Source organism: Enhydra lutris, unplaced genomic scaffold (assembly GCF_002288905.1).
Source record: "Enhydra lutris kenyoni isolate GAN:26980312 unplaced genomic scaffold, ASM228890v2 scaffoldscaffold35, whole genome shotgun sequence".
Lineage (NCBI taxonomy): Eukaryota > Metazoa > Chordata > Mammalia > Carnivora > Mustelidae > Enhydra > Enhydra lutris.
In genome coordinates this window covers 16,632,417-16,655,117 of record NW_019154119.1, presented here as the reverse complement: position 1 = coordinate 16,655,117, position 22,701 = coordinate 16,632,417, and the positions used below count along the sequence as shown (strand labels likewise).

The 22,701-nt window shown below is 49.4% G+C and overlaps 1 protein-coding gene across 2 annotated transcripts in view; it reads left to right on the top strand.

Moving 5' to 3' along the window:
• Nucleotides 1–22,701, top strand: part of LOC111154085 (ArfGAP with SH3 domain, ankyrin repeat and PH domain 2) — a 168,465-nt gene that overhangs the window by 36,638 nt on the left and 109,126 nt on the right. For both annotated transcript variants that reach the window (XM_022513453.1, XM_022513452.1), the window contains exon 2: nt 22,023–22,095. In XM_022513453.1, coding sequence (XP_022369161.1) covers nt 22,023–22,095 — 73 coding nt within the window. The remainder of the gene's footprint in view (nt 1–22,022; nt 22,096–22,701) is intronic.

The window sequence follows — 22,701 nt, the reverse complement described above, 5'->3', positions numbered from 1 at the left end:
TGCCTGGCGCCCAGCTGAGTATAACCCTTGTGGGCTGAGTTGAGTTGGGTGCCCTGCTGGCTCCAGAGGAAGGCACAACCTCCCTGGGGACATGCAGAGGATGCCCCAGGGGCTTAGTCAGAGAGGGGTGGCCATGAAAACAGTCTGCCAAGTTTCCAGACTTTGGTTTGGGGCCAGTCCTGCTTAGGTGGGGAGAGGGTAGGCGTGTCAGGATGCCACCTCCCACCCTTCATAGGCCGCGTGGTGCAGTGGGGAGGGGACAGGAGCAGCGGCAAGTCTGGGTTTACACCTCTTCCCCTTTGGACCGATTTCTTACTTGGAAAATTTATTTTATATCCTTAGCCTCAGTTTCATTGTCTGTAAAATGAGGAAGTTAATACTTACCCCACTGCCTCGTAGGATTGTTGTGAAGCTAAAATGTTACACAGGATCTCCTTTCAGCAGAAACTCTGTTGTCATCACTTTTAACATTTAACATGCTGCCTAACACAAAGTGGGTGTTCGACGTTTGTTGGGTAAAAATCTGTTACTGTAAGGTGTGTTGTACTCATGGTCATTATTGCTAATAATTCAGCTGATGGTATTTGACCACAGACTTCAACCTAAGCAAAGGGAAAAAACAAGAAATGTAAAGCAGGATCATTACACGGTTGTTTCTAGAAGGCCCAGAGTTTGCCTAGCGCTCCAGGTGCCGAGTGTGACTTTGAAAGATGTCAGATCCATGCCTTGTGCAATGACTGGAGCCTTGGATCATTAATCACTTCCCGAGCCTTGGAACATGTCATGCGTTCCCGTGCTGCGGTGGATGTAAGATGCAGGGCACATTGCCTGGTCCCCAAGGAGAATAACACAGCACGGCGGTTTGGCTGAAGCCAAGTCCACAAATAGCCATCCACTGCCACAGAAAGTGCTGCGAGCCAAAGAGAGGGACAGGTAATGCGCTGTGGCACTCAGGAACTACACTCAGAGCCTGGGTGGAGGGGAGGTGTTTCGGCCTCTGAGATGTTGATCTCCTGTTAATGTGCCTCGAAGAATCAGACAGTAGCTGCTAGAGGGGAAAGGTGTCACAGAGAGTCAATTAAATGCAACCTTTTAACCGTTCTGAAAGATTTGTGAGCAACACACCGAAGCCAGCATTGTAGGCCTATAGAAATGGACAAGACACAGGCCTTATCCTCGAGCAACTTCAGATCTAGTGGGGAAGACAGTTTTTCAACAATGAACTACAAAACATGGCAGGGTAAAGTAGATTTTCTTAAAAAGATGGTAGGATCAGGGGCGCCTGGGTGGGTTGGTGCCTCTGCCTTCGGCTCAGGTCATGATCTCAGGGTCCTGGGATCGAGCCCTGAGTCGTACTCTCTGCTCAGCAGGGAGCTTGCTTCCCCCTCTCTCTCTGCCTGCTTCTCCACCTATTTGTGATCTCTGTCTGTCAAAGAAATAAATACAATCTTAAAAAAAAAAGTAGGATCAGAGGACCCTGGGAACCCCAAGGGGATGGGGAGTCTTCAGACGAAGTGGCATTGGGTGGATCTTGAAGGCTGGAGGGTTTTTGTTGTTGTTGTTTAAGATTTTATTTGTTCATTTGACAGAGAGCACAAGCAGGGGGAGCAGCAAATGGAGAAGCAGGCTCCCTGTGGAGCAGGGAACATGGTGCCGGACTTGGTCCCAGAACCCTGGGATTATGACCTGAGCCAAAGGTAGATGCTTAACCAACTGAGCCACCCAGGCACCCCAAAGGCTGAAGGGTTTTAATTGGAGGAGGGATGGAAGTGGGAAAAGGCATTCCACTCAAGGGAATGGCTTCAGCACACAGGCTGAGGTGTGGAAACCCATGGCTTCTTCAGGGAACAAGCTGTTTGGTAGGAATGGAGTATAGTGGGTGGGCAAAGGGATTGTGAAGATAGGCATTGGAAAGAGCAAGGGGGTCACAGAGTGTTGAGAGCTTCAGTTGTCATATTAAGGGGTTTTATTCTATGAGCCGAATGGGCCTGCTGGTTTTTCACCGGGTCTCTTACTTTACAGAGAAGGGAGCTGAGGTCCTGAGAACTGAACTTCCTCCCACAGGTGCCTCAATGGTTGCGCCATTGGCACAGGGCCCTATGGGGCAGCCTCTGGGCTCTCTGTCCTCCCAGTGTGTGCTAGCAGCTTGGGAACTTGGCCGAATGCACACAGGACGTGCAGAAACTGAGAAGCTGGGTGCAGAACCGTTCAACCCCAGTGTCCGTTGAGTGGGACTTAGTATGTTTAATAACTAAAGAGAAAATGTGCATCTGCTAAAAATGTGTTACCTCATCTCATTTTTCCTTTCCCCCATCCTGGCTGGCAAGTGCTGGGACCCAGTGCCCCTTGGGAGGAGGAGAAGGAACAGTGGGGACAGTAACCTTGCTCAATAGAGAGCACAGGCATCTTTCCCAGGGGCCTTTGGTTTGTGCTGGAGAACAGAGTGCTTGGGAAGATGGGATGCCTTCAGGAGTGATGGAAAGGGGAAGTCACCTTAGCTGAGCGGTATTAATAGCTGACAGGAGGGGGTTGTGTGGTAAACAGGGCTGGGGCGGGCCCCAGGTGAACTGAGAGGAGACTTGAGGAATGGGCAGTGTGTGCCAGTATCTCCATTTTTCCTTTCCTTACATTTTTTTTCAGTAGTTATCATGGGAATTATCGTAATTCTTTGGTCAGTGGTTTGACCAGTAGAGGTTCGAGTGAGTGGTATGCTGCAGAACTCTCCCCCTCTGGGAGATGCTGGAAGTAGGGTCCTCCCCGGTGTCAGGACAGCCATTAACACACACCGCACAGACGCTGACAGGTGCTGGTGCCCAGAGCGGGAGGTGGGGCCAGGCAGGGCAGACGGATGGCTGATGATGTTGGAGCCGACAGCTGTCGCAACTGCATTAGACTTTGAACGATCGAAGACCCAGTGAATCCAGAGAATTTTCTTTTAAAGGCCTTTGGAACTTTCAATTTAGGAACTTAGGGTGTTGGGGTATATTCTGTTGCATTATACCACAATTTATCAGCTCAGCAGTTGGTGGGCAGTGGGGTTCTTTCTGGGTTGTGACTATTATGAATAAAGCTACCATGAACACTTGAGTGGAAGTCTTTGTGTGGACATATGTTTTCTTTTTTTTTTTTATTTAAAAAAAATTTTATTTTTTAATAAACATATAATGTATTATTAGCCCCAGGGGCACAGGTCTGTGAATCGCCAGGTTTACACACTTCACAGCACCCACATAGCACATACCCTCCCCAGTGTCTATAACCCCACCCTGTTTTCTTTCTTGATTTAGGCAAATACCTAGGGATGGGATTGCTGGTCATAGGCTGTGTGTGTGTTTCTAAGATATGGCCATGCTGTTTTCTGAAGTGGTCTTGCCATTTTTCACTTCCACTGGCAGTGTGGGAGAATTCCCACTTCTTCACGTCCTTGGCATCGCCAGCCATTTTAGCGGGTGCATAGTGGGATCTCACTGCAGTTTTAACTTACATTTCCCTGATAACTAATGGTGTTCAGCATCTCTTCGTGTTCTCGTTGGCCATTGTGATCTGCATGTCTTTACTTAGACCATGTAAGTTGCTTTTTCCACGTTGCAGTGCATTGTGAGAGCAGAGATTCTAGTGAGTGTCAACTGGCTGTCACTGGAAGGGGCCGTTCAAGAGAAGCAGAACATTTAAGCGGAACATAACGGTCATCTGTCACAAGATGCTGAAAGGTGCACTCTGCAGAAAAATCCTGCAGATATTCCGGGGAGCTGAGATAAATCATTCTTATCAGAAAAAATTTAAAGAATCCATAACCTGCAATTTACTTGAAAAAATTCTCCTGTGGAGTGTCGAAGAGATGACCTCATATCATCTTGCCGTTGTGGAATGATTTGATGTAGATGAACACTGGAGCTTAAAGTGGTAGCAAGTTGGTTCTGTGTGTTCACAGCCATGGATTGTTCTAGGTGGTGCCTTACAGGGTATGGAGTTCACCTCCTCCCAGTTTTCAGAAGTGGAGCAACTTGCCCAAGATTATGAAGGGACTGAGGGGCAGATGCAGAGACCCTAGGGCTCCCCGGAAGTTCTTCAGGGTTTCTTTATATTATTTTTATCTTCAGTATTGCCAACAACTTAAAAAGTTATTGGAAGCCCATTGGACATAGCAACATTTTTCTCTGTACGTCTCCCGAGGCAAGGGAAACAAGAGCAAAAATAGACTACTGGGATGGCATGGAGATCAAAAGCTTCTGCACAGCAAAGGAAACAATAAAATTAACAACCTGCAGGATGGGAGAAGATATTTGCAAATGATATATCTGATAAAGGGTTAGTATCCAAGATATATAAAGAACTTACACAACTCAATACCAAAAAGCCAGATAATCCAGTTAAAAAATGGGCAGAAGACATGAGCAGACATACAGGGGCCGCCAGACACATGAACAGACAGAACCTCAGCATCCGTGATCGTCCGGGCAGCGTGGATCAAAACCCCAGTGAGGTAGCACCTCACACCTGTCAGTGGCTAAAATAAAAAAACCAAAGACAGCAAGTGTTGGTGAGCACGTGGAGAAAAAGGAACCCTCTTGGCACTGCTGGTGGAAACGCAAACTGGTGCAGCCACTGTGGAAAACAGTGTGGAAATTCCTCAAAAAATTAAAAATAAGCTGCCCTGTGATTCAGTAATTGCACTACTGGGTATTTGCCCAAAGGAAATGGAAACACTCATTTGAAGGGATACATACAAACATATGTTTTTTGCAGCCTTATTTACAGTAGCCAAGATACGGAGGCAGTGCAGGTGTTCGTGGATTGATGAATAGTTAAAGAAGATGTGGCGGGACGTCTGGGGGGCTCAGTTGGTTAGTGTCTACCTTTGGCTCAGGTCGTGATCCCAGGGTCCTGGATTGAGCCCCACATTGGGCTCCCTGCTCAGTGGGAAGTTGGCTTGCCTCTGCCCTTCCCTCCTCTCATGCTCTCTCTCTCTCTCAAATAAAATCTTTTAAAAAATAAAGGACATGTGATACACACACACGCGCGCGCACACACACACACACACACACACACACACACTAGACTATTATTTAGCCATAAAAGAAGGAAGGCTTGCCATTTGCAATGACATGAATGGGGCTAGAGAGTATAATGCTAACCAAAATAAGTCAATCAGAGAAAGACAAATACCATATGATTTCACTTATATGTGGAACTTTAAAAAACAAAACCATGAATACAGGGGGGAAAAGACACACCAAAAAACGGACTCTTAACTACAGAGAACAAACTGGTGATTTCCAGAGGGGAGGAGGGTGAGGGGATGGGCGAAGAGGCTTAAGAGTGCACTTGTCTTAATGAGCACTAAGTAGGAACTGTTGAGTCATTATAATGTACACTTGAAACTAATACAGCACTGTATGTTAACTACACTAGAATTAAGAAAAAACAAAAATAAGTAACATTTTTTTAAAAGGAAAAAAAAATTGTCAGAGCAAGATTTATACTGTCCTGTTTCCATCCCCTAGCAGTGAGGTGATGTCCCAAACCATTTTGAACTCCTGGTAAGAGTGGACTTTCCCATTCATGATGAGTGGAGTGCAAATTCACCGTCCGTATTTGTGTGTCTGTTGGCGGCTCATTTGGTGTCGAGGAACACTTATTACCTGGAGTTGTTCCAGGGCTACAGCTCTTAGGTTAGGTTATTTGTAATGCCCTGTTTTGATGAAGGAACATATGTAGATCTCGGTTCATAGAATGACCAGTGCCGATCGAGAGCCTGATCAGCAGCCTTCCTAATCGGTGACACAGTTATAGGCTCGGACATACAGAGATTGCAGAAGAAGAGCTGTTTGAGGGAGGAAAGCAGGTTATCCTGGAGGCACAATTCATTCATTCAGTGATTATTGTATTGAGTGTCAGCTATGTGCCAAGCACAACTCTGGGGTGACCAAGACAGAAAAAAACGTTGGTGTGGGCCCCAAGATGTTAAAAGTTGGTGTTTAGGAGTGCCTGGGTGGCTCAGTCGGTTAAGTGTCAGTTGGTCTCAGCTCAGGTCTTGATCTCAGGGTTGTGAGTTCAAGCCCTGTGTTGAGCTCCATGCTAGGTGTGGAGACTGTCGTTTAAAAAAAAAAAAAAATGGGGGTTTAGCGTGTGTGTATGTGCGTACGCCGTCTTCAGTTACAAGTCAGGCAAAGCAGCAGTCGATGTACAAGAAGGAATTATTGTTTCACAAATTAATGCCACAATACGTGGCATTTATGTGTGCTTAGCAGTGACTAAGTTTTAGGAGCTTAGTTGTTGGACATACTTGAGATAAGGACTTGCAGAGGATATTAGATGGCTTGAGTGGTAGGGAGTTGAGATTAATGTCTTACAATTTCAAAGCTTTTGAATTAGTTTAAATAAAGAGTATTGGGCTGTTTGGTTTTGTTTTGTTTTTAAAGAATGTCTGGGACCATCTGTTTCTATTTATATGTGCAAATCAGAATTTTCCCCATCTTGAGTAAGAACTCTGAATGGAAAGTGCAGACCGTCCGCATCCACGCTGCCAATTTTCAATGAATGAAAACAGCCTCATTGTCTCACTGAGTCACGTTGTAGGACGTGATTTTAAATATCTAAACAGTTTGTATACTAGGAAGAGGAGCTTTCTAATCCACTGCATACAGACGAATTGTGTTCTAAAAAACTGCCACAAGTGAACGAAACCCATCACAGCTCTCTCTCAGCCACTTGTCCTGCCCATTCACATTCTTGCTCTCTCTCCCAGATGCATCACCCCCCACCCCCACGCCGGCTGGCTGCCCAGGGGAGACCCGCAGAGCCCGCTTCTCTGCTGATCTTGCCTGTTCCCTCTCTCTGCCTGCGGTTCCTTGCCTTCTAACAACCTGTCACATGCGCTTACCTCCTGCAGGAAGCCTTTCCCAGGCAGAGCCGGTGGTGATGGTGGTGGGTGAGCGCTGAAGGCTGGATGCGTGGGGTTTCACGCACTCCATGTTTATGGAGCGTCTGTAGGTGTCAGGCGCTGTACTAGGTGCTGGGGCTGCAGAGACAGAAGTCGTGGGTCCCCGGTAGGAGGGTGGTGGTCTCCTTGTCTTTATCCCCTGGGGCTCTGTTGCTGGGAAGTCTCTGTTGCCGAATCACAAACAGTGGTTACGAACAGAATCTCAGACGACTACATGAACAGAGTAGCCACCCAGTCAGCCTTCTGGAATGCTCGCAGGTTTTACCCCGGGATGAAAATAGCTTTGTTTTCTCCATTTGTCATTCCTTGTTTCTTGACTTTTAAACAGTCGTCAGCTTTGTGCAGATGAAGGAAACAACACATGATTCCAGAAAGAACAGGCTAAGAGGATTGGGGGCATCTTTGAACTGAAAAGGAAATCGCAGAGATGGCACCTTGGTTTTATCGTTGCTCCGTGGCCTTGGAAAAGTGACCTCGCTTCCTTTCCAGGCCTAGTTTCTGCCTTGCTGTAACATCACCTGCCTCACCCAGAGTTTAGGAATCATCAGCTGTGATGCATGGAAAAGCGCTTCTGGTTCCTAGTGCTGCGTGGACGAAAGAGATTGCCTGCTCTTACCGCCACGACCCCTGCGAATATGGTCCTGTGTGTAGCTGACCTTCCAGTGAGCAGTCCCCACGGATATTTGGCTGTTCTTCCCATCTGTCTGAGGAATCAACACCAGAGAAATGCAGTGGAATTTTTAAAAATTGTTAAAAATCACTTTTTTGTCGTGACCAAATGTTCGCTTTTACATATGGGATAGGATTCTTCATAGTATTAATAGCTAGCCGTTAATTGGCTTTTACTGACCCTTGCAAGCAGGATTTTTCATTTCATCTGGAAAGTTGACTTTTATATCACATGTTTTGGAACATGATTGTACTTGCTCTTGGGAAGCAGTGTTGTGAGAAGAGCGGTTTCATACAATTTTACATCTGGAACTTTGGAGAAATCACTGGTCATGGGCCAGATATGAGGGGTGACACAGCTTGGGTGGTGTCCAGTGGTCTTGGCCTCCCTGCTACCACACCCAGGCCCTTATCCCCACAATCCAGAGCATTCCCTGTTGCTAATAAATGGAAGCCTTTCGTGCCCCTGGGCCATATGGCTCATGGCAACAGAACCCATCATGCTGCCCTCTCTTCCCTAGGCTACTGCCATGTCCCTAGCTTTCAGGAGGATTAGTGGGTAATCTGTGTATTTGCTTTCTCAAGGGTCAGGAAATAAGTACTTTGCACGTTAGCTTCAAGGCCGAGAGCACTCTGTTTGGAGAAACCTGGGCAATCCTTACTTGTACATCTTCTGTCTTTATCTTTGTCCCTCTCTCCTCTCCTTCACCCTAAACCAGTAGCACCATTATGTGCAGTGTCTGTTTTTAGGACTCAGCATTGTGGGGTTCCCTGGGAAGCACAGGGTACAGCAGGGCCTTGTGTCTCCGTGGTAGGGAGGCGTGATGACTGTGGCCCTGGGATCTGGTCCTCCCTGCTTCCGGCATGTGGCAGGGAGGGCAGCCACCCCTCAGTATGGTGGCTCAGGGAACCCATGCCATTTCTTTCCTTCCTGTTTTATCAGCCGGGTTTTGAATTTTCTTTTCTTTGGATGGAGACCACATAAAGAAGACTAATGGTCTGAAGCCCTTCCTGGGGGAGAAATGCTCACATCCCCAAATCCCGAAAATTAACAGCCTTTAGTAACCCACAGAAGCCCAATAAGGTTCTGAGCTGCCTTAGCCAAGAGCCATTCGTGCCTTTTGCTGCGTGTCCCATCCTCTTCCACTGCTCCTCAGTGACAGGGACCCTGCCCTGCCTTTGTCCCCTCTTCCCCCTATTCCTGACCTCACCCCTGCTGCCTTGTTTGGCTCTGTGACCTGCCCTTCCTGCCAGCTGGCCATGCTCTCTGGGCTCCTCCTAAGCTGGCCTTTCCTGAATTTCAGTCCCATCTTTACTCCTACTTCCTCGGTGAGGATAGTTACTCAGAGGGCTGAAGAAGGAATGAGGCTGTGGCGATCTCTGATGGGCCCTTATCTCCACTCCCACGTTGCTCCCCAGGGGTTCTCAGACTTCCCCATTCTGAGGCCAGCCCGCCGCTCACAGTGCAGCACCATTGTGTCAACTCCTGTCCTTCCAGGCAGGGGGACCCTGCGTTGGCATCTGTGTTTCCAGCAGGGGCATCTTTACATGAACGCTGATGATGCTTGTCATGTACGCCGGCCAGGCAGCCCTGCCGTGTTTGAGGCTGGAAGTGGGCTGCTGAACTTCTCCACACCTCCTTCTCAGCTCTCACACCTGGGCCCTGGAGGGTTCTGCATAGTCCTAGGGTCAAGCAGAGGAGAGTGGGGGACCCCACTTCTGGGAGCAAGGGGAACATGTGTCAACCTGTCCCCTGCTCCCCCACCCTGCAGACTCCTTGGTATAGGGAACCCCACTTAAAAAGCAAGGCCTCTGGGCAGACTTTACCTGCTCACACCTCCTGTCCAAGCTCTGTCCACCTTCTCCCTACCCTTTGGGCCTGGGGTTAAACGCATCTGGGGAAAGTTCAGGGAAGAAGCCCACACAGACTCAGTCTGCTGGTATAGGGGGTGGAGGGGTGCTGGGTGTCCATAGTGCGGTCTAGGAGGGGGAGCCGTGGGTTCCCTGTAGTATGGCCCTTTTGGCCCTTGGTCTTTACCATATGTGGTGAGGGGGGCAGCTGGAGGAGAGCTAGAGCAAGACCCAGGTCCCCGGTGCACTTGTCCTGCCATAGAGCCAGTTACTAACTAGGCAACCTGCCTGCTGTGCTGGGCTATCTCTTGGGGTGGTGGGACGGCAGTGTCCTCGCGTTCGCCCAGATGCTTGCCGGTGGCCGGGGCTGTGCTCATACCTAGCGTGTGATTGTCACAAGATCCATATCAAATAGGTGTTAATTTCCCCATTTTAGGGATATGGACACTGGGGCCCAGGAGATCAAGGAACCTGTGTGTGGAGATGTGGGAACTAAGGCCTAGGTCTGTGTCTCTTGAGCCCAAGTTATCTTCTCTTTACTGCACCGCTGGCTCTCATGGTAGGCCTGGGTGAGAAGGATGAAATGGGGTGCAGGGTATGTTGTCTGGGGGCAGGAAAAATGCCTGGCGGTTCCTGCTCAGCTTCTCTCTTTCCCCTCATTGCACTTCTTATATTACAGAAACAAAAGGTTAGTTCCTGGAGACGACAGACTTGGGGGCAGGGAGCTGTGGATCCAGGGAAGGCACTGTGACGTCTGTGTGTCTGAGTAGGGGAAGGGGCACAAGAGGTCTAGTGAGTGTGTCAGCCTCATTTGCACACTCTCCCTCCTTTCTGGAAGAAATTTAGGGGCTGGCTTTGTGTGTGTGGCACGCCATTTGGGGCCTGAACGAGCCTTGTGGTTCCTTCCTTTCTTCTCCCTTCCTCATTCTGGGTTTCCCTCCTCCTCCCTACTTCCCATTCCATGGTAGGGCAATGGGGCCAGGTCTCTGGGAGGGGAAACAGGAACTGAGAGGTGGAAGATCAAGACATGGCGAGATTAAGACAGTGGTCATTTGTCTTCCCCTTAAAGCCCAAGAGTGGAGTGTGCAACCTGGACACAGGCGAGTGTAGGCAGACGGCCCACCACCACCACCACCACCTGCCTGCTGTCCACTCCCCTGGCGCCCTGGCCCGTGGGAAGGTGCTGAAACCACACAGTTGCTCACGTCAGGTGGTCTAGGTGGGTTCTCCTGCACCTCCTGGTGAACGTCAGATGCAGCACGGGGGGGCTTGTGGGAGCGGGGCAGTCCTTCGGGCTAGGAGACCCCATTCTCGCAGACTAGGAGCAGACGGCTGCGGGAGGAGCAGCCCCGAGTGGTTTTAGCCCTGGACTAGGAAAGGGGCTTAAAGGAAGCCTGAGGGACAGGGGGACGAGGGGATGACTTACCCCCCAACATCAGGCGAGGTAGCCGCGGAAGTCCAGAGGGGCCCTGTGCTCCTCCTGGCTCTGGTCCCCGAGCGCTTAGAAGCTGTGGCGGGAGGGTGGATGGGGGCTGGATGCTTGTTCCTCGGTCTGCTGGCGCTCTGCTGGCCTTTCTTTCGTTCAAAGCCAAATAAACAGCTCTGGGCACGTCCAGCTCTTTGAGTCAGTTTTCTTTTATCTTGAACTGGGGAGACGGGTGGTGGTTTCGCAGATGCTGCAGATGCTGGGTGAGGTAGTGGAGGCTCTGCGTGGCCGTGGGACGTGGAATGCTCCGGGCTTCTCGGGCCTCGATGTCCCTCTCGAGACCACGCGGCTGCTGCTGTCTTTGAAACTGAAAGGCTTTTCTCTCCATTGCCAATGACTTTACCTGAGTCACTTTGTTTCTGTCAACACCCCTGGGGCCTGGAGACCATCCAGGGCCACCCCCTCATTTCAGTGTGGCCGTCTGTGGGGAGAAGGGGCACAGAGCGTGGACTGTGCTGGACCGACGCACTTGTCACACACGTGCGAGAGGGCAGGCCTGCCTGGAGGCCTTGCTTTGTAAGTGGGGTTCCCAAGGAATCTGCAGAATGGGGGAGCCGGGGGCATGCTGACCACAGCTGCCCGTCTGGTTCCCCTGCACCCATTCTGTCCCATTAGACCCTGTGTGTGAAAGTCCAGAGGGGACAAGTGACCCCCTTACCCAAGCACCCTGCTTTGTCACTTGCTGTGTGGCCCTGCCTCTGCCCATGTCACCCCTCTGGGGAGCTAGAAACACATCAGGAAATGTTTTGAAGATTTTAAATGTTGATGGGGGTTGGGAAACCTCATTAATGCAAGTGAAAGGCTGGCATGAGCTACAAAGGTATTTTTTTCTTCTTTTTTTTTCCCGTGTTACCATAACCATTATCAGGCCTGGAAATATTTTTCTTACCAATTGCAACAGTACTGGGGTGATGGTGTGCCTGGACAGCAGCCCCGCTTACTCGGCATGTGGCCCCTCGGAGACCCAGAGGGCAACTGTGGAAGCTATCGATGATGGAGTGCCCCCAGTGTCCCAGACAACTGTGCACGTTGATGACCTTACCCTAAGAAGCCAGCAGGAGCTCTCCCAAGTTCAAGATGACAAAACTGAGGTCAGGGAGGGGAGGGGATTTTTCTGAGGTCATGCTGCCCTTATGTGGAGTCTGGTTTAGAAGCCCGTCTGTTTGGTTAAAAAAACCAGTGACTTGTAGCCACTGCACTATTCTAAAGGGTCCAGCCCAGAGGGACCAGAACTGAGATCACATTCTGTGGGGTTCATTTCCTTTTGGTGTCTCCCTGGCGGTGACATGGTGGAGTTGGGGGGTGTGCCTGGTAAGAGGGAACGAGGAGGCCTGAATGCAGTGATGGTTTTTCCCCTTTCCAGTGTGGGTATCACCCGAAGTGTAGCTCCCGTTATAAGAGGTACTTTCTGGAAGAATGCATAAAGCCCAAACGTGGCAGTGAGTTGACAGCAGAAAGGCCCCTGTCAAGGGCGCAGTTGGCATGGTAGAGCCAGTAGGCTAAAAGGCACGAGGCCGGGGACAGAACCCACAGAGGGAGTGTGAACGATGATTTCTGGGCGGACCTCCAGAGCCCCCGGAAGCAAAGTCCTGCTTAGTATTCCGTGCCTGCACGTGGGGCTCAGAGAAAACAGCTCTCTCACGTCTCTTCTCTCGTTTGTGTTACTGAAGTGTTCATATGGCTGGATCCCGGTTTCCTGGGGAAATCAGCCCGGCTCGTGATTACATTGTCTTCTGGAACTGGGACAGATGTGGAAGGCTGACCTCACTCCCGACTGAAGGTCACCTTCCCAGCCTCTCCCGCTGCTTCTGTGTCACCAGGCCTCCAGCGCCTGGCCCTGTGCGTGGCCTCACCCCTTCCCTTCCTACTTCTTTCAGTGCTGTGCAAGCACCTTCCAGTGTGATGTCCCCTGTTTCCTTTGTGATTGTTCCCCTGAGAGGGCCCATTTCCTGCTTGCCTCTGGGCTCTGCGGTCAGTCCAGGGAGCAGAGCTGAGTAGTGCAGTGTGGAAGGTGTCGGGGGACTTCAGGCCAGGCCCTCTTCTGGGAACGGGGCACCAGGGCCACAGAGCGCAGGGGTGCCTCTCTTTGCTGCTGGGGTATTGTAGCTGTCTTGGCAAAATTCTCCTTTCTCTTTTCAACTCCCCCAGAGCTCTCAGAAGCTCTTTCTCCCGAAGTAGAAATCAGGATGTGAAGCATTTTTATAAAGCTAGAATTCATTATCCCCTGGTTCCGTTTCTCTGAGAGAGTGAACTAGAAAAGCCTGAGTTCCTGCCTGACGTCTCCAGTGGTAGGGCTCAGGGGAGTCCCCGTGGAGGCTTGGTTCTTCAAGCTTGACTTGAGCCTCGAGGCTCTCCTTGCTTAACATGGCATTTTCACATAGTTTGTGTTCTCTTCCCACCGAATGTTTTCACGTAGTGTGACACAGTCCACTTCGGTCATGGTTAACAACTGCCCAGAATCTAACCGTGCAGATGCCATGTTATCTGTGTGGTTATTCCCCTTGGTTGGGCATTTGGGGAAGTCCTGCTGAGAACGTCTTTGTGGAGATAACTTGTGTGGAAAGGAGGGAGGCCGCAGGGCTGTGTTTCTGCAGTTGGGCAGGAGGCAGAAGGATAGGAACGGCTCTGGGAAAGCCCTTTGCTGCGCTGGCAAGCTTACTTTCCGGAAGACCGGAGCAGGCTACGGTGCCTTCAGCTGCCAAGTCAGGGTGCGGCTTGGTGACACCAGTTTTGTTTTATATTTCATTATTTTTTTAAGTTTATTTATTTATAATCTCCACACCCACCGTGGGGCTCAAACTCACGACCCCCAGATCAAGAGTCACATGCTCTACCAACTGAGCCAACCAGGTGCCCTGTTTTGTAGTTCAAACCTCAGCCTTACCCACCCCCCAGTGCCTTTGTTCTTTTGATTTGTATTTCTTTTATCTGCCCCGGGGGCGTCAGTGATTTTTGTGTTTTTACGGGGTCTTTGCTTCCTGGGTGCAGCTTCTGCTGCTCTCAGCCAGTCAGTCCGGGTTAGTGACATTCCCTTTTACTCTAGAGAGCTGGTGATCTTCCATTAGCTATCTCTAACCATAGAGAGCACACACAAATAGATTTTTGTAGTAAATATTTCAAACAGTACCAAAAAATGAAGTCTTCCTTCTTGGTCTTTTCTGTCTCCTTATGGAACCCCTGTGCCAAATTCGTGTGTCTTCCAGGATTTTTTTTCTGTGTACACATTTTTATGTATGGAAAGATGCCATTTTGAGTTTTTTTCTTGATTGTTTAATCAGATTCTTTGGCACATTTTTATGCTCAAATCCTCAATATCCTACTTGATCTGAAAACTATAAAAGGTAATGATACAGGATATTGAAGAACTTTGTTTTCCTTAATTTAAAAAATTTCAAGTATAATGTATTCATGTTGATGATAGTTTAAAAGTAGAAAAATCCAAAAAGCCCTCCCAACTTTCTCTGAGACAACAAAAATTATTACAAAAATTATTTGTTTCCTATATCTTTATATACACAGTTTGTGTGTATGATACAACACTTGCTTGTCCTCTAGTTTATAACAGTTTATTTCTTGGTTACAATTGTGTGTGTGTGTGTGTGTGTGTGTGTGTTCAGTTGGTTCAGTAAATCACCTTATACCCTCCTGCTTTCCCAAGATGGTATTTTGAGAAAGGTCTGTTGTTTTTGACCTTTGGAAGCTGCCTTATTGTTTTGCATTCTCTGTGCCCTATATACCCACGTGGGTCAGGGTCAGCCACATGCACACAGGCTGGGTGTGTGCTGGTGCCCCCTTCCCTGATGATCCCCCCTCCCCCAGCCCCAGGTTTGGATGCACTGTTTCGAGTACCTGTGATTGAGGACATGGTCAAGGTCTAGTTGACGGTTGGGGTTAGGGGCTGGCTGTCCTCTGAATAGATGCCCACTGAGCTACCAACCTGGTTCCGGCAGAAACGCACAGAATTTGAGACATTCTGAGGAATAAAAACAACGTGTTGGAGAAAAATGGAAGAAGCGTATCTTGTTTGCCTGTCCTCCGGAGCTGGCTGCTCTAGGAATTGGCAGGCTTGGCGATTGTCTGCACCTCTGTCTCCAGCTTACTGATTTGTGTCCTCTGCTCTCGAATGTCTTGGAAATGGGACTAGGGGATCTCTAAGTTCCTTTCACTCATGGTGTGTGACCAAAATGCTGAGCTCATGAATTACCCCCGTGAGGCAATTTCATTTTGGCAGCCTTTCTGGCTCTACCCCCAAACTCTGGTTGATCTTAATTTCTTTTCCATAAAGAAGACTTTAAACTTATTTTTATTCAAGTTAGCAAATCATACACACACATACACACACACACACACACACACACATAAGGAAATATACTACAGTTAAAGAGTGATTACGAACAGACCCTCTTCCAGCCGTCCTGTCCTTCCTGGTCACGGTCAGCATTCAGAGAGCACTCCCTGCCCGCCTGCCTGTCAACACCCTCAGGGTGGTTGCCCGCCCCACCGTGCCCATCCGTGCCCAGCCATGCCCCGCCATGTGATAGACATCTCCTCGCTTCTGTTTGTAGTTTTATCAGCAACATTATTCATCCCTAAACATAAACCGTATAATCCAGCTTTTCCTATCCCTTTAAACTTCTGTGGTAGTATACTGCATGTAGACTTCTGCAAATTGCTGCTTTTGCTTACCATTTTTGTGAAATTCCTCTATGTTCTGAGTGGGTAACGTTTGTCCATGTCCATATGCCATTTCGTCCATTCGGGTTGGTCCAGTTTTCAGCTGTTTGCAAGAGTGCCACGAACCCCCTTGTCTTCTGGTGCAGATGTGTACGTACTAGGAGTACCCTCAGTCTTATTGGAGAACACCAAGTGTGCCCTTCCAGTGTGTCCTGACGCATACATGTCTCACATGGCTGATTTAGTTTGCATATTTATTTGATCGTGATTCTCTGTGACACCTGCTGTTCTCCAGGCCTCTGCTTTATTCCCAGAAGGAAGTCATTCCATTATTGGTCTGGCCTTAACCTGAACCTGTAGGCCACAGCGCATTTCTGTGCATCCCAGAAGGCTTCTGGAAATGTTTGACACTGTCATTAATGTTTTGTGTTACTTTGAAAGTGAAGCGAAACGTGCGATGAGGCAGAGCTGCCATCTAAATGTTTGTCTGGCTCTTCCTCGGCAAAGCCATCCTTGGGCAAAGCTAACAGATCTGAGTGTTGCTTTGTTTTGTCATTTGGTCTGTGTCTTTCAAAAATGTCATTGCCTCTCAGGTTAGCCTTTCATAAAAGGAGCGAGGGAGAGGAGCTGGGAGAGGAGAGTGGAACAGGACTCCCAGGCGGCCCACCACAGGGGCGGGGGGGATCTGTGGTCTGCCATTTTCTTTTCCTCCAGGCAGCATCATTGGGTTCCAAGGAGGAAGCCAGCCCCACCCTACCCTTGCTGGCTTGAACTATTGGCGACCAAATCGGTGCTGTGCCAAGAGGACACTGGGCCTGCTGCCAGGGTTGGAGAAACCTCTGTGTGAATCCTCGGGGCCAGGGTCAACAGACTTTGTAAAGGGCCCGACAGTGAGTATTTTAGGTTTTGCAGGCCTGGAGGCAAAATGGAACATATTATATAGATACTTGTATTAATAAGAGAGAAAATAAATTTCCATAATTTTTTTTAACAAAGTTCAAAATATAACACTGGATGCAGTACAGTTTTTCGGTAATGCTGGTCTGCTCATCAGAATCAGGGAGTTCATTCTGGGAAGATTTCTGCAGTGAGGTTCAAAGCTACTACTCCCCTTCAACTCATGGTCGTATCGGTTGGAAACATCCATCAGTGCAGTTCCTCAGCTTGCGGCCCCACAAAACCCAGCCCGCCACAGGGGCCCACCCGCTCCCGGCTCAGCTCCTTAGACACTGTGGGTCTGGCCCCTGCCGTCCAGCGGGGTTGAGGAGGCGGGGGCCTCCGTGCCAGGATGGACGTCCCCGTGGACTCTGGGAACACAGAGTAACTTCAGCCCTCTCAAGGGAAATGGGTGTGTCCCACGGCTACCTCTGGGCCGAGTCCAGGGCAGGGTAGGGGAGAGGAGAGGACCCCCCAGATGACACCAGTGACTTATAGGACCGCCTGCGAGGGTGGCACACACGGGTCTGTAGGCACAGGGGAAAAGCATAGAGGGGCTGGCGCGTTTAGAAACAGGGTGTTATGTGGGGCTGCAGCTCCTGAGAAAGGCGGTGAGACGTGAGGAGCTAGATTTTTTATTTTACTACATTTTAATTAATTTTATTCTCCATGTTCCTATGGGGCTAGGGGCTACCCTACTGGACAGCACAGGCCTGAGGAGGGAAGGAGTGAGTCGGGATCTCATGCCCCTTGAGTCTCAGGGGCACATTCCTTTTGCCAGCTGCAACCCTCCCGGGAGCCGTGGTCCGTGGATGAGCCCCCAGGCCCGTGGGGCGCTGCTCGCCCGGATAAATCAGACCCGGGGCCCTGTGCGCAGTGGCTCAGGGATCAAAAGAGATGCTTTTGGAGTGGTTGGAAAAGTTGTTTATTTTCCTCTAAAATATCTGAGACACATCTCTGCAGTCTTGTTTATGTGATAAATTTACTCTGGGAAGCTCGTTTTATAAACTGCAGGTCGGCTATGGCGTAGAGCCTCAGAATTAATGGGGTTTGGCTGGACTTGAACTGTTGCTCTGTTCCTGCGTAGGTCTGTGTTGGCCATTCAGTTTTGGCCCCTGTTTATGTTTTTTACACACACATTCTGGCTGGGGCTCTGGCTCTTCTTCCTCCTTTTAAGCTTGGGTGGATCTGGGGAGAGGAGGGGTGGGCGAGTGCCCGGTCTGCTAGGAATCTCAGCCTGATGACAGACACCCTTGGTTTCTTGAGGCTCTTAAGTTTTGTTGTTTTTTTTGTTTTAGGATTTTGGGGATGTTTTTGCATGTAATTGACAGAAGACGTTTTCTGGTACTATGGTCTTAATCATTCTAACTTCTCCTGACCAAGTTTAATCTCATTTATCTGTAAATATGCACTATAATGAAGGGTGTGTTTCCAAGTGGGGAGGTAATTGCCTTTCCCTCTTGCAGTTTTAATTTAAAATTACCTCTACGCCTACCTCACCTTTATTTCCAGGCTCTGAACAGACCCCTAGAAAAGCAGCAGTAGTTACCGCTTATCCACTCTTCCTGAGTTCAGGAAACAGCACAGCCCCTTTAATAACAGAGCTAGAAGATTCCATATGGTGGCCTATTTTTACAAGACTTGTATGCAGGAAGAGATCAGGGAGGGGTGTGCCCCACAGTATAATATGGGAGGAAATTTGCCAAGTTCAACAGTGTTCAGAAGCGTATTTCGTCTGTGGTTGGCCTTCCACACCGAGGTAGACAAGGATTCTGGTGCCCATTTTTTCTCAGCACAATTGAGTCAAACCCCTGTGGGCACAAGATTACTCTGTCATCTTTCAGAGTGCCAGAGGCTGGAGAGCAAAATCGGTTGAGGAGGCAGAATAGGTCTCCCTGTTACTCACTAACTTTTCTGGAGTGTCTGCTGTCCTGTACCGATCCCATGTGGCTTCTCAATCGTGGGGCCCAGCCAGGTCCTTCACCCTTGGATATCCTTTCCCTGAATCCACTTCCTGCCTGTGCAGGTCCATTGTTCCTGCTGGGACCTGAATGACCTTCAAGGTACAGCTCTCCCTTCTGTGCTGGGAAGCCTTCGGTAGCTGCCCATTGTCTCCAGATCAGCCAGACACCCTTGTCAGCCTCTTGAGTCCCTGCCTGGCTTTCTGGTCTCGGGGGCACTACTGAGCTGTTTTTTGGTCCTGTTGTATGTCAGCTTTCTGCTGGGCACTGAGGACACAGCCATGAGCAAGTTCCGGCCCTTATAGGAGACCACTGAAAAAAAGTAAAAAGACACAAAAAGCTAATTTTATTAACATTTAACCTAATATGGCCAAAATATTATCATTTTAATGTGTGGCACTGGCCATATGTCCGTGCTCACTAGGCACATGTGCCTTGTAGTTACCCCAGTGGACAGCACAGGTCTTGAGGCGAGTGGGACAAATGGAAAAGCAGGCCAGTACAAGACAGTCCAGGACTGCTGGTTTTGTGTTTATTTAGGGGATTATCTTGCTAGATTGTGAATTTCCAGCAGGCATGGGCGTTGCCCTGTTTTGCTTACCCTTGTAGCTCTAACACCTGGCTTAGTACTTAGCACATAGTAGGTGCTCAGTAAATTTTATGGGCTGAACTACTGAGTTAAGCACAGGATGCTGCAGGAGAAGTGAGTGAGCAACCTGTGCGAGAAGGCTTTCGGGGAAGAGGGCGTGTCCCTAAATCAAATTGCAGAATTGGAGCTGGGTCAAGAGGAAGCAGGGAGAGTATGCTAAGGAGGGAAGAGAGTGCATAGTGCTCAGAAGTAAAGAGGAGGAAGGTTGGGGGGAGCTGCAGGAGTTCATTGTGACGGAAGCTTAGGGTACAGTTGGGGAAGGAAGGGGGTCAGGAGATGGGGCTGGAGAAGCAGTGAGGCCAGGTCACCGTGGCCACCGTGGAATCACTGCCTTGTTCTGAGGATGTGCAGAAACAGCACCAGCGTCCTGGATGGGCATGGCCCCTTGAACTTGTGCGGTGCGTCTCTCTCCTCCGCAAGCGCCGTTTTCTCCCTTCATACCTCCTGGGCCACAGAAAGGGCTTGGTCGGAATGTTGGCTGACCTGCGGTTCTGTGGTGGTGTCTGCTGCTGCCTGTGGGGGGCTTTAGGAGGAGGAGCAGGTGTAATTACCTGAATGCAGGTCAGAGATTGTTCTAGCAATTCCCGACCAAATTCTCTGCAAGCGGGGGAGTAGATGTTGATTAGATCAAATCTGTCTTTCAGTAATGGCCCTTCACTTGGGGATTCGGACCTTCCAGAGCTTTGATGAGTGATTGAACTTGTGTCTTTGTGAGGGTTGTGCTCTTGGACACACGGTGGATAGAGCTTCAGGAACCAGTGTTTCTGACGCGGCCCTGAACAACTCCTGTTCCCGCCGTCACTGGCAGAACCCAGCCAGTGGGCACTGCGTTGCAGGGTCCCGATCGTTGGGCGGCGGCCTGGGGCGGGAAGGTGGATGACGCTTCCAGAGGAGGAGCTCAGCAGTGAGTTTCATGGCTTCTCTTCTGTCTCCAGATCCCTTTTCCCATCTCAAGGGAAGGCCAAGAACAGACTAAAGATGACCTAGGAAAATAAAAGCTTGTTCCCTACAAGAAATTTTGACTTTCTTATGTCAATCCTTACCTACCTTCCTACAGTATGTCCCCAAATAATGCTTCTTTTTTTTTTTTTTTTTTTTTTTTTTTAATTTCAAGTAGACTCTGTGCCCAACATCGGGCGTGAGCTCCCGACCCTGCAATTCAGAGCTGTATGCGCTACAGCGGAGCCAGCCAGGTGTCCCAATAATGCTTTCTATTTTTTAAATTTTTATTTATTTATTTTTAAAGATTTTATTTATTTATTTGACAGACAAAGATCACAAGTAGGCAGAGAGGCAGAGAGAGAGAGGAGAAAGCAGGCTCCCCGCTGAGCAGAGAGCCCGATGTGGGGCTCGATCCCAGGATCCTGGGATCATGACCTGAGCCGAAGGCAGAGGCTTTAACCCACTCAGCCACCCAGGCGCCCCCCCAGTAATGCTTTTTAGAACATAACTTCTCCTGGGGCGCCTCGGCCGGGTGAGCAGCAGACTCTTGGTTTCGGCTCAGGGTTGGGGGAGTCTGCTTGAGATTTGTCTCTCCCTCTCCTCTGCCCTCCCCATGCTCGCTCTCTTTCTCTCTCTCACTCGCTCTCTAAAATAATAAATAAAAATCTTTAAAAAATAGTCATTGCTGCTTTAGAATGGGACTCAGCATGCTGATATTGAAAGTGGATTCAAGAAGGGATTCATCCGGGGCGCCTGAGTTAAGCTCACTCTGGGCACGAAGCGCACTTGGGATTTTCTCTCTCCCTCGCCTTTGCCCCCGCCGGCTTGCATGCTCGCTCTTAAAAACATGAATATGTGCAGGCAATTCAGGAAGGCTGGACATGAGGGGCTCTGCTGAGGTGGTGTGCTCTGCCGCTGATGACGGTGATTGAAACTTTATGATTAAAACCCGTGGCGAGTAATAACGATGTTCTTACTGAGTGTCCCCACATAGCAGCTGTTGGGCTGGTTTCTTTATCGTGACCCTGTGATCGCTGTCACTCTCCCAGTTCACACATGCTCCCTTCCTCCTGCCACAACCGAGAGTGACGCATTGTTCTTCTGCAGTGTTTAATTGGGTTTAGAGGACATTTTACCCCCCGTGACTTTGCGAGAGCAGAGCTGTAATTAGAATTCCTGATCTGCGGGGTCATCGAGCAGGTACTGCTTGCGCTTCCTGTGGGCGAGGCTCTCCAGGTGCCATGTGCTGCTACTGTGTGGGGGTTGATCTCGTAAAGTGTGATATTCAACGGAGTATAATAGAGGAATATTAAGTACTTCAGTGTGTCCAATTAATCATTCAACCTTGCAAAGTAGGTTTTGTTACGCCCTGGTTCTGGAAGGAAGCCTGGGCTAGGAGAGGATTAAGAACATGCCTTCTAACCCAAACAAATTCCAGTGGGTTTGCCTTCCCCCAGACCCTGCTGCCTCTGGGTGGGGTGGTCTGGCTGGGGTGGGAACACGCTGGTGGCAGATCTGCCTCACCACCCCCTCGTTGCTCCTCCCCCTGCTCCCTGCCCTTCGCCTCTCTTGGGAAGAACACCTGGCAGGTGGGCACAGATAGAGCCATGCTTGGTCCCAGGGAGGACTGAGACAGGGTGGAGGTAGAGTCGGTCCCAGGTGAAACTCCTCGCTGTAGGGGGCCGGCGGCCAGTGCGCAACGTGGGCAGAGGTGGCTCGCGTGCTTGGTGTGGGTCAGGCACCTGGGAGGGTGTGGCTTTGGGGATGACCCCATCGGCACACCACACTGAGGATGTGTCCCCCAGAAGCCGCTCACCGGGGCCTCCAGAGTGGCCGTCACAAGGCCATTCCCTCATAGTCGTGATCTAACCCCAAACACGTGTTAATTAATACCACTTCTCTATATTCTAGGCTTTGGATGTGGACCGGATGGTTCTTTACAAAATGAAGAAATCTGTGAAAGCAATAAATGTCTCTGGGCTGGGTGAGTATGCATTCTTTCCTAGGGGTTTCTTTGTGCACATCCTGGCATTAGCAGTGACTGAGGCCCTAATAGTGATCACCATTAATGAATAATCAACCAAACCTTTTTTTTTCTAGGCATGCAAATTGTAAAGTTGAGTTGGGATGTTTCGTTTTTAGAAGTGTGTTTTGTTTTGTCAGTTGTCTAATTCTGGAATGGCGCTGTGTCTGCTGCCCCTGCCCCCCACCCTCCCACGGTCCCACGCGCTGCTTCCTGTTCTCTGAAGTGCGGCTGAATTTCCCACCACAGCCCTGCATGAACCAGCTTTGTCTAAGTGGTGGACAAGGACACCGGCCTCATTGCTGCCTCCGTTGTTTGGTTTGTGTGTTAATCATGTCAGAATGGCCCTTCCGTTGCTCTCATCCAGTGCTTGCCTTTCTTGTTGGGGATGATGATTAACATACAAGCACCATCAACTTTTTGAAGTAATTTCTGCTAGACTAATAAACTTTTTTCTGACTTAAAGATTTCAGGCTGCACACATGTGGTGGGTCTGCCCCCTGCTCAGAACCTTACAGGTGATAGTAATTTTTTTTAAATCATGAAGTGACTATGTCGTTTCTCTCA